Source organism: Parambassis ranga, chromosome 16, assembly GCF_900634625.1.
Source record: "Parambassis ranga chromosome 16, fParRan2.1, whole genome shotgun sequence".
Lineage (NCBI taxonomy): Eukaryota > Metazoa > Chordata > Actinopteri > Ambassidae > Parambassis > Parambassis ranga.
The window spans coordinates 363,436-375,284 of record NC_041036.1 but is presented as its reverse complement, the minus strand read 5'-3'; the positions used below and the strand labels follow the sequence as shown (position 1 = coordinate 375,284).

The 11,849-nt window shown below is 50.2% G+C and overlaps 1 protein-coding gene across 1 annotated transcript; it reads right to left on the bottom strand.

The window, feature by feature from the left end:
• Window positions 1–317: 317 nt before the first annotated feature.
• Window positions 318–9,319, bottom strand: LOC114448321 (collagen alpha-4(VI) chain-like). Its single transcript, XM_028425223.1, has 29 exons — window positions 9,287–9,319; window positions 9,120–9,173; window positions 8,854–8,925; window positions 8,087–8,113; window positions 7,915–7,959; window positions 7,763–7,816; window positions 7,549–7,611; window positions 7,208–7,273; window positions 7,023–7,076; window positions 6,908–6,943; window positions 6,763–6,825; window positions 5,384–5,446; window positions 5,093–5,155; window positions 4,723–4,785; window positions 4,595–4,645; window positions 4,467–4,502; window positions 4,316–4,378; window positions 4,174–4,236; window positions 4,066–4,101; window positions 3,953–3,989; window positions 3,577–3,588; window positions 3,222–3,394; window positions 2,900–3,184; window positions 2,731–2,815; window positions 1,977–2,645; window positions 1,824–1,908; window positions 1,135–1,277; window positions 918–965; window positions 318–708 (listed from the first exon to the last, which is right to left on the bottom strand). The coding sequence occupies exons 1-29, from the start codon at window positions 9,317–9,319 to the stop codon at window positions 533–535; spliced, it is 2,718 nt and encodes a 905-aa protein (XP_028281024.1). The 3' UTR covers window positions 318–532.
• Window positions 9,320–11,849: the final 2,530 nt, after the last annotated feature.

Here is an 11,849-nt window from a genome sequence, read left to right as displayed (position 1 = left end):
AAACACAACACACAGCTGTAACACACAGTCCTCCACACAAACACAACACACAGCTGTAACACACAGTCCTCCACACAAACACAACACACAGCTGTAACACACAGTCCTCCACACAAACACAACACACAGCGGTAACACACAGTCCTCCACACAAACACAACACACAGCGGTAACACACAGTCCTCCACACAAACACAACACACAGCGGTAACACACGCCTCCATCGCCGGCTCAGCCTGCCCACCGCCACACTGAAGCAGCTTTTGGAGGCTGAATGTCTTCAGGGGACAAAGATTAAACACACACAGACAAACGTCTTCGTTGTACCTGTAGTGTACCTTTAATCAGAAGCACATCTGCATTTCAGTGTTTCAGCTGGTCTACACCAAAAACAGCACCTGGCGGAGGCGGCTCCGGGCCCTGCAGTGAAGCGGACCCTCAGCTCAGTTCTGGAGAAGGTCCAACTTTCCCTGCTGGGGTTTCTGTCCCAGAAAGTCTCCTTAAAGATGGCGGCCTCTCCTCCTCCTCCTCCTCAGAGGTTCTTCGTCAGACACAGGCTCTCACACTCCTTCCGTGTTCCGAAGCGGTTCTGGTTGCCACCGCAGCCACCGTACCAGAAGCGGGAGCAGCGGCCTTCCTCGTTGTCGAAGAACCACATCAGCGTGTAGTTCTGGCAGCTGCCGGGGTCCTTGGTGAGGAGACAGGTGTCTGCATGGAGGTGAGAGGGAGACGACGTCACCGAGAAACCTCACCACATCCACAACACTCTCCTCCCTGATAAAAGACACAGTCCCTAAAGCTGTGCTCCTAAAACCAGCAGACACATGGCCTCTGTGACGGCGTTTCAATCTGAACATGCAGAGATTTAAAATCTCCTCATATTCAACAATCAAAAGTCAACCTGAAATATCTCTTACTGTTGGAGATGAAGCTGTCCAGCTGCGTCACCGGCACGAGATTCAGGTCTGTCAGAGGCAACAGGAATGAATCAGAACTGGACACAAGTGTGACTGACTTGGAGCCACATCGTGTTCTTTAAGAGTTCCCTTTACTTGTTTGAGCAGCGCATGCAGCCCTGATGAACTGTGTGTGTGTGTGTGTGTGTGTGTGTGTGTGTGTGTGTGTGCATCATACCATGGCGGCCAGTTTCTTGAGGTGAACTCTGGTGACCTCCTCTGGTCAGGCTGTTGATGACGTGCTGCTGTTTGGTTTCTGACAAGATTTCCACCATCGCATCGTCACCAAACTCGATCTCAGACATATCAGCTGAGGACTCACTGAAAACACACAGACACACACACACACACAGACAGACAGAGACACACACACAGACACACACACAGAGACACACAGACAGACACACACACAGACAGAGACACACACACAGACACACACACAGAGACACACAGACAGACACACACACAGACAGACACACACACAGACACAGACACACACACAGACACACACAGACAGACACAGACACACAGAGACAAACAGACACACACACAGACAGAGACACACACACACACACAAACACACACACACAGACACACAGACACACACAGACAGAGACACAGACACACACACAGGCACACACAGACAGACAGACAGACAGACACACAGACACACAGACAGACACACACACACACAGACACACACACACACAGACACAGACACACAGACACACACAGACAGAGACACACACACACACAGACACTTTTAGTTTGCACTGGGTCTTGTTGGTGTGAACTCTTGATGCACACAGGGAACAGATCAGTTTTGTCAGACGTGGTCTTTCTGCTGTGTAGAGTTGTGAGTGTTACCTGGGGCGGCCTTGTGGTCCATACTCGTCTCTCAGCCCGCTGCAGGTGGGCTTGAGTGAAGGTGGAGGATACGGGTTCATTCCCTCTGAAAGAAAACGCTGATGTCAGAGCAGATCACACACAGGACGAGGAGTGAACGGACTGTGGTCTCACGTTGGAGGACGGAGAGGAAGGCCCTGATGAAGCGCTGGGCGTAGCCCTGCTCTTTGGCCTTCAGCCTGCTGACGTGGATCAGGTGCTGCTCCAAAGGCGCACTGGCCAGCTCCTCCACCTGTGTCCGGTTGTAGCGATCGCCAACAGTCAACACAAATAGAGCCACCCCCTCACACTTGGCCTTCTGGGAGACGTACTCCAGATAGGGCTGGTCCCCAAAGGACGTCTCGGTGCCCACCACTGTCAGCAGAGCCCGTCTCAGGCGGGGGTTGCTGGCCTTCAGCAGCACCTCCCTCAGGGTGTAGTTCAGCGTCAGTCCCAGCATAGAAGAGCCGCTCTGCTGCTGCATCTTCTGCATCAGGTGCTGCTTCATCAGGTCGTGGTTCTGGTAGGTCTGCAGGCTGAACTCCACCTTGGGATGGGTGCCACTCTGCTGGATGACAGCCACCCGGGCCTGTCTGTTGGGTCGGCCGGGCTGAGAGCTCACAGCCAGCTGCTCCACCACAGAGCCAGCAGCTCCTGGACACCAGCGAACTCGTCGGCCTGTATCTGTCTGGAGCTGTCCACCACTATGGCCAGGTCCACCTCCGCCTGCTGAGGCCTCGGGCTGCTCTGGATGAAGCTGCATTCCTCTGTGGTCCTGCAGGGGTCTGAAGAAACAAACCAATCCTGTTTTCAGGCGACAGCTCATACCTGGAGCTTTAATCTGAGTGAAACAGCCACCAGGGTTCCCTCTGAATGGAATCAGTTTTACCGTAACAGATGGCACAGCTCTTGACCGTCCTCAGCGCCTGAGGCCCCTCCAGCACTGTGTAGATGAAGTTGTGTGTGTCGTCAACCTGGGAAGAAATCCTGCAGTTATTTGCAGTTTTATGGTAACCATGGTGACATACAGCTTATCCCTGCCGTGAGGCCACACCCACCTCCAACGCTCGGCCTGTGCTGGGTGTGTCCTTCAGAGAGATGACAGCTGGGAAAATGTTGAGGGCCCGGTACTCCATCATGGCAGAGATGATCTCTTCAGGGTTCTCACTTGGCCCGTTTGAAAAAAAGATGGCCACCTTCCTCATGCTCAGCCCTGCGCGGATATGTTTGAAGATGTTGCGACCCACCTCCAACATGGCGGTCCCTAATTGGCGTCTGCTGGACGACCTCTCCAGTGCAATGGTGTTCACAGCTTCTAGCAGCTGGGCCTTGGTGTTGTAGTCCTTGAAGCGGATCAGGTACCTGGTGTAGGTGTTGTACGCCACAATGGCGATGCGCGCCCCCTTGCGGACAGCTGGTCTCTGTGATGATGACGTCCTCCAGCAGGGTGAAGAGCGCCGTGCGCTGCCGCTTGAAGGCAGCTGGGGTCACGTCGTTGGACATGTCCAGGGCAAAGACCAGCTCGGTGGGGTAGGCGGGACACAGGGCCTTATCTGAAGGAGTTTACAACGAGACAGGGACAATCTGAACTCTGACCCCTCAGTCCAGCGCTTTGTGCAGGGGTGGAAAATAAAGAAGTGGTGAACAGGTTCAGACTGAGGAACATCTCACAGCGGACGTCCTGCACAGTACTCACCACGCTGGTTCTGGCTGACACAGAACAGACACTACGTACCTTTGCAGCAGCCTGCAGAGGAGAACAACAACCACAGAGTTAACTAATGACACCAAACCCTGGAAAACACATCACAGCCACAAACTGTAAGAGCCCCTCAGACTGATGGTTCACAGTAAATAAATACAGTGGGGCCTATTTCCAGGGAGATGTGATGAAACAAGTTAATTTCATCATGTCTCCACACAAGCAGGACTGAAACAAGTCACAAACACCGGGACCGGTGGACCTCCGACTTCCTGGTGGTCCCTGAATGCTTCATAGGAAAATCGAACCAAGCATCATATGTTTCATCAAACCTCCACACCCTGGACAGGCATTAAGGGTTAATTCATTAACCATTAAACAGGTGCTTGAATGAAACGTGTCTGCTTACCACAGCTGTCTCTGATGAAGGAGATCAGATCACAGTCCTGACACACAGAGACAAACAGGGGTCATTTCCTTCAGTTCTTTGCTGTGTTGTGCAGTGACTGTATGAGGACTTACGGTCTTCTCTCTGCTCCCTGGTCCACCTTTGGCCCCCTGAAAGGAGTCATTATACATCATTATCACCTGACACTCCGACTCCTGGAGCTTTGTTTTTCGAAGCCTCACCTTGTGTCCGTCGTGTCCTGTGTCTCCCTTCCCGCCTGGCCGGCCCGGTCGTCCCGAGAGCCCCTGCATGGATCACAGATCAGACACTGATGAACCTGGCTCAGTTTAACAAAGACAGCCTGAGAGGGGGGCTGACACTCACTGGGCGACCCCGGTCTCCTTTGCCACCGGAATGTCCTTTGGTGCCGTTCTGACCACTCTCACCCTGCACATGAGCAAACAGAGAGAATTCAGCTGTGTGAAGCTGCTGCAGGAGTTTTAAGAAGGACGCAGCGGTCCACATGAAGACTCACCGGCACACCAGGGTACCCAGGAAAACCAGGATCTCCCTGCACAGACGAGGTGGAATAATATGACTTCATGAAGCTGCCTCACTGCACATGAAAATCAGGACTTTCATTCTCATTTTCTCATTTTCTACCTTGTTTCCTCTGGACCCTTTGGTTCCATAACCGTCTCTGCCATCCAGACCCTGAAACCAGATTAACAGCCTCAGCTGACTGCAGACACAGCACACTTTATATTACACACATCACGAGCTCAGCTCACCGGCAGTCCTATGGATCCTTGTGGTCCTGGATTACCCTTCAGACCAGGATCCCCTGGCAGGCCCTTAAAAACAAGGACAGTTCAAAGTGTCTGCAGATTGGCTGAAAGGCTGGCTCAGTCTGCGAGAGACTAGCTCGGAGCCTTATTACCACAGCTCACTTGCTTGGTTCATGATAACTGTCTTGTGCGTGTGTGTATTTATATATAGAGGTGTATATTCAGATGGAGCATATGAAGTTTGTAATGGTGGACCACAGGGTGCTAGATGGGGATCTATAACAAACGAATAATCTGACCATAGTCGATCAACACGATCACACATTCTATCATCACTTCCTGTCTACCACAGACAGGAAGTGATGTCACACACCTTCGGCCCGTGCCCACCACGTCCTCCATCTACTCCGGGACCTCCAGCTGTTCCAGGGGGACCCTGCAGAAACACCAACAGTGTCAGAGTCAGAGTGGTTTCTATCATGACTGCTGAGTGTGAAGGCCCTGAAATGTGACTGAAGCATTCCTGAATAGGTCAACACAGAACGTAGCTCGAAGTATTGCTGCTAAAAATAAATGGAATACTTGAGGAATTGTCAGTTAGTGTCCCTTTTCAGCCATGCTCTGTGATGACACGTTTCTATATTGCTCTGATGCACCGACTGACCTGAGAGCCAGGAAAGCCAGCAACCCCTTTAGGTCCACGTTCTCCAGGGTCTCCTTTGCGTCCCTGCAGAGACAGTTCAGGACAGTGAGCACCGAACAGGAGCTGCTAATCATCCACACTGTGAGCAGTCTTTCAGTGACCTGAGCAGCCACTTTAACACTACGGAGCATGGTTCCCTAGATGACATCATCAGGAAAGAACAGTATGCTGGTGACTTCAAAGTGTGTGTGTGAGACTGAGCATTCAGCACACTGAACAAGCACAGAAGAACTGGGCTCCTCTGTGCTGGATCAGCACTGCTGCATTAATCCTAACTGATGTGCCTGAGTGCTGCGGAGGAGCCTGATGTTTACACAGCTTGCTGCTGCACTCAGATCCCAGCTGAAGTGCCGTCTGTGGAGTTTACGCCCTCAGAGTGACATGCCTCCCCCACCAGTAAATATTGATGTAAATACTGTCAAACAAAAGCCTAAATATCAAAGTAATCAGCTGTTTGTGAAGCCAGCTGGAGAATAACCAGGGTGGCCTCTGAGAACGATCCTGACCGACCGGACCAGCCTCCTGACAGAACTGAGAGGCCTCAGGAAGTGAGGAGGAACTTTTCGTGCACTGCCGTCGGGTCGAAAGGTTCATTTTTAGGGTCTGAGCAGAGTGAAGGAACAATCTTCGCTTACAGACTTTTTATGAGTCGGCCATTTTGAATTAACTTTCTACTTTGCAAATTCTGACAGATCTACAACAACCTCTGAAACAGGAAGTTGGCCCCCGATGTTATAGCGCCACCTGCTGAGAACAGGAAGTCTGCTCTTTGTGACAAACATCATCTGATTTTATGACCATGTGACCACATGATAACAGCAATGATAACAAAAAAATGAGTTAGCATTAGCATGCTAAAGACGGAAATAAGATGGCAAACATGCTGCCTGGTTCTGATGATGCTGCACATCACTGATCACACAGTGGGGTGTGTTTGACTGTACACAGCACTGACAGGATGTGAAGCAGCCAGTGACAAACCTTGTCACATGATATTAAAACTTAAAAACCACAGCTTGGTCCTGATTGGCAGAAAACGTCAGTGACACGCATGACGTGCTCTAAGAGCTGCAGAGCAGGTTTCTCTCCCAGAGGGAGGAAACCGTCTGACCTCCTTCATGGCAGCTCTGGAAAGCAGTAAGTCCATTAAACACTTTTTATTCTTTACATTTCCTTTGACTCTTCTGGGGACGTCATTTTGGACATTGATTGATAAAATAAACAGAAAGAAAAGCAGACAGACAGTGACACTAACACTTTGGTAGATGGTGACAGGTGAGCTCATGAAAGCTGCAGAGCGAAGGTAAAACCTATGCTGCAGATCAGGCAGCTGTTCTTACCATGGGGCCTGAAGGTCCTGGAACTCCTGGGTGCCCATTAGCCCCTTTATCACCAGGTGAGCCCTGCAAAAAGGCCGTGAGAGTGCACAGTGTGTCACAACACATAAACCTCAGCAGAGAGAGTTGGGTTGGCGTCCTCTCCTACCTTGCCACCGAGCTGGCCTCTCCGCCCATCTGGACCCTACAGAGCAGAGAACATTGTTTCTAAAGGGGTCATGGCGCCATGTAAAATGTACTGCATGTGCACGTGAAGCACTCACCGGGCCTCCGTCGATTCCAGACTGACCCGGTGAGCCCTTTGATCCAGGAACACCCTGTGGGTATAAACACAATTAAACACACAGTTCTAGGCGTTCCACACAGGATGACTCTGCAGAGAGAGAGCCGGAGGTACAGGGTGATGTTTGAATCAAGCACTGGCCATCTGATCCTCAAAGGCTCTTACCTGCATCCCCTGGCCGCCCTTATCTCCCTTGGGCCCTCGAGAGGTGTTGTGTTTTCCTGCTTCGCCCTGTCACGCACAAATCATAACACACTCAAAAAGACGAGGAGCTGGCTGACGTTTAACTCCAAAGTCCCTAAAGCTTCATGTGGGACCAAATTTTGAATATTTACTCAAAACCACTCATACATATATATATATATATTCTTTTAAGTGATAAACAGGAGCAGATGAACATTTTTGTAATCTGTGAACCAGCTGAGACGTGCAGCTTTCTGTCGTGTGGGGGCGTCTTATGTCACAGCACACACAGTTTGGGACCATCAGCGGGGGTTTCGCCTCACCGGATCTCCTCTCAGTCCTGGGTCTCCTTTCAGGCCCTTCTCCCCTCTGAAGCCCGGGATGCCCTAAGGATGACAGTTAGATCTGAGGTCAGAGGTCAACGTGTCAGAGCTGACAGCAGCAGATTTTGTGAAATCAATTAACCACTGAGTGTTGAAAGTTTCAGAGTGGAGCTGGATCCTGTATCATTTCAGAGGTAACTGTGTGTGTTTTTACTGGGTTCCCTGGTTCTCCTTTTCCTCCACCGAATCCACTCTTTCCTTGTTCTCCCTGTGAACAAACAAAAACATGACTGAGATCTTTCTGACATTTCGTAGATTCTTCATTAGAGTGTTTCAGGTTTTTACTGAACCGGTCAGATCCAGTACCTGCTCTCCGTTGATCCCGTCCACGCCTGGTTCTCCGTTCTCGCCCTGCAGAGTTGGAGCAGAATCAGCTGTCACTGCTTTTCTCGGCTACTAAACCTCCTTCTAAACTCCCAGTCCTCGTTCATCCAAACATCCTTCAGTGCATCACATTCCAGCTGGATCGCCCACTTACCTTGTCGCCTGTCAGGCCTCGGTAGCCCTGCAGACATAAACACCAGGATTTAATCACATCAACATAGGACAGCTCCATGCACATGTATTTATGGGAATTATTATAAATATTTTTTCTGCCCAGACTCAGATTGTTTGTGAGAAATGAACTTTGTTGATGTAACATTTTCAGGCCAATAAACAGAGGCTGACCCTGAAGACAGAGTGGGCTGCAGCACCAGGGGCTTCACCACCGCAGGCACAGAATAAAAGATGCAGAAAATAGGACTTATTTTAGGAGCTGGGCTGCTAACAATGAGGTCGTTAGTCTTTACAGGTAAATGGTCAATTTATCAATGTTAAGGATGCCCGACCCAACCCACCACAGCTGTGGATGGTACAGAGAGAAGAAACGTACAGAAACGTACATGCTAAGATAGGTGGAAAAATACAAGCTTACATGAGACAGAGGGACAGGGGGACAGAGAGACAGAGGGACAGGAGAGACAGAGAGACAGAGGGACAGAGGGACAGAGAGACAGAGGGACAGAGGGACAGAGAGACAGAGAGACAGAGGGACAGAGGGACAGAGAGACAGAGGGACAGAGGGACAGAGGGACAGAGAGACAGAGGGACAGAGAGACAGAGGGACGGAGAGACAGAGGGACAGAGAGAGACAGAGGGACAAAGGGACAGAGGGACAGAGGTGGGACTGGTCAGCTGTAGAAATAAATCATCAGTACAAAGACAGAGGGCTGCCCCGTTCCTCAGAACTCAGATGATCCGTACCTTGTGTCCTCTGATTCCAGGGACAGCCAGGGACGCCCTGAGGTCCATCAGGGCCGGAGGCCCCCGGTCGCCCTGCAACAACCAAAACCAGTGAGGTCTACACATACATCCGACTACACAGGCACACACGAGAGTTTCAACACATGGGAAAGTTGTTTGGTTTGCAGCTGCTTAAGCTTCGAGTTTACTTCAGCACTCCTCCAAGTTTGACCACAGTTGGAAAAGACATGACACTGTGTGGATAAACTAGATGAAGGAGCACTTACGGTTGCTCCCTCCTCTCCCAGGAAGCCCGGCTGACCCTTCAATCCAGGAAGTCCCTGTTTATAAAACAGACACATGTTCAGAAGGCGTCTTCATGCCTGGACCAGCTCTTCTTGTCTCAAACATTCTCTTCATGATGTAGGAAGTTAAAAAAGTGCCCTGCGCTCACCTTTATCCCCGGTTTGCCCGGGATGCCCGGCATGCCGTCAGGGCCGGACACATTTGCACGGCACCTTGCAGCACACCCGATCTGTCACAGAGCTCTGCGCAGAGGAAAACAGGATTTAGACCACGTGGACCTGAGTGTCACCTGCGAGTGTCATTGTAATGCAGCTTTCTGCAGGAAGTGTGAAGCTGCAGCACTTCCTGAAGAAGCTGCGCTGCTGGTGAGAGCAGTGCGCTGAGAGGTGTGATCATTAGCAATCAAAAGTCAATCAATCAATGGCCGCTGGCACAGCTAATCCACTGTTAGACCAGCATCATCATGCACTAAGAAGGAACAATATGCCGCCAACACCCAGCAGAGCTAAGGCAGCTGATATGACCAGTAGAAACAGATCACAATCTGGTGGTAGATAATGCTGCACACGCTTGGCATGACGACAGTGAGGGGAAGCTCGTAGCTGAATCCACGGCCAAACTCCAACTCCTGGAGCGGAGCCGGATCTGTGCCCTCCAGAGCCACATTCAGCAGAGCGCTGACCCCCTGCAGCCAATCAAAACAGAGGCTGACGTGTCGCTTCTTCACACACATCATCAATAACAGCTCAGACGTGTTAGCATGTTAGCGCTTCCTGTCCCCTCAGTGTGTGTTTTGAATGCTGGTGATTGTTTACTGTCTGAAAAAATGCTAAATGCTAACAAGTGGCTAACTGGGACTCCAAACGATGTGATTTAAACATCGTCAAGGCATCATAGTGATGTTGACTACTGAAGATTATCTCCAAATATCATAAATGTTTTTATTTGCTTCACATTTCTTCTCTAATGATACAAAAGACAGTCTCATTGGTCGATTGTGGAAACATGTCATCCCTGCTACACTCCACTGAACGTTCTTATTTAATATTTATTATAAGATATATACAGGACATATCAATGTAGATGAAAGTGTATGAGGCTGAGAGTAAAGAGAGTAAATGAAACGCCTTCATCTTTACCAGACTTTTGCAGCTCATCGGACTGACTCTTCAGCATCTGCACACTTTCATCCAGGCCATCTGAGAAGATCATCACCACCTGAGGGAGGAGTTCAGTCACAACCTTAATGCATTGTTGTTCATGTGCACAGCAGCCCACACAATGGTATGGTTTCAGACAGAGTCTGTCTTTCTCAGGTCTTGTAGCAGTCTGCTGACAGAGTTCTCACCTTGACAGTGGCTGTAGATGCGCTCTGAAGCTTGTTTTTGAAGAACCTCAGCAGGTTGGAGTTATAGAAGGTTGGCTGTGACCTCTGCAAGTTCAACAGTTTCTTCACCACGGCCTGGTTTGTACTCTTCAAAGTTGGTGTCGAACGCAGCGCGCCCGTTTTGATCGAGCACAAAGAAGGCGATTCTAGGTTTGATGATCTCCGTCTTGAAGCAGCACAGGTCATTCACGCTGGACATGTCACTGATGATCCTCTCTATGGCTAGTCTGTTGTGGCCGCTGAACATGGTGTCACCAGGGGTTCTCCGAGTGATGTCAAAGCCCATGGCGATGTCAATGGTGCAGGCTGAAAGAGAGGGAAGGTGTTCTTACTGTGGCAGGTATCTGTACAGAGGAACACGACAGGAAGGGGTCACACTCACGGTCAGGGCGGTCACGCGGGGTGCAGACGGACTCAATAACCTTTGTCTTGATGCTTCCCAGACTGTTGATGTCAGGCACAATGAAGAAGTTCTTTGCATCACCAACTAGCTTCAGGAGCCTCAGGTCGTAGTTGTGGCCAACAGTGATGACAATTATTTCAATCCCCATGTTATGGAGAGCAGCTGCTGCCTCAGCCGTGCCGTCCTGAACAGGGCCCTGTGTGAACAACACCAGATTCCTGGGGAAGTCCGGGCGGCTGCCCCTGGACGCCTGAAAGTACTCCTTGATGTACACCAAGGCGTTCCTGAGGTTAGCTTCTCCCTGGAGGTAGTCGGCGTTGATGATGTTTGTGACCACATCCTTCTTCTTGTAGTAGCGGTTGAGGTAAAACCCGGAGAAAGAAGAAGCGGCTTGTACGAATGCAACACGCACCAGATCTTCACCGATTCTGAAGCTCTTCACGATCTGTGCGGTGAAATTCTTCAAGATAGCGTGATCGGCCCGGCTGTAGCTGGGAGACTGATTGATCATAAACACCAAGTCGGTCTTGTTGCAAGCTGCCAAAGCAAAGCAGAGAAAACCGTCATGCATGAAGAACACTGTTAATAGACACATCACAGCACAGGACAACATTATTCAATATAATCCATAAAAACACTGGAGCTGATGAAAGATACAAAGCTGCTGCTCATCCATCTAGACTGCTCCGGTGTGAGGAGCACGCTCCACATTCTGAACCAGGAACCAATGACCTCCTTAACTCACTCCTTGGAGGCTGGATGAGGATTTAACATCATCATGAATGAGACATTTTTACGTGTCATGAAGTTTTGTGAGATTGGAGAGGACAATATAAAACTCCACAACACAACAAACAGATCCTCTAGATGAAGACACAGTACTGAGGACAGAGGCTAGGACTTCCTGAACCCCTCTTTGTT

Excerpts from the sequence above, each read along its gene's own strand:
- LOC114448321 (XM_028425223.1), bottom strand. The coding sequence starts at position 9,319 with ATGCCGGGCATCCCGGGCAAACCGGGGATAAAG. Across the intron at positions 8,926-9,119 it reads TGGGAGAGGAGGGAGCAACC|GGCGACCGGGGGCCTCCGGC; the intron begins GTAAGTGCTCCT and ends TGGTTGTTGCAG. Across the intron at positions 7,960-8,086 it reads GAGGCCTGACAGGCGACAAG|GGCGAGAACGGAGAACCAGG; the intron begins GTAAGTGGGCGA and ends CCAACTCTGCAG.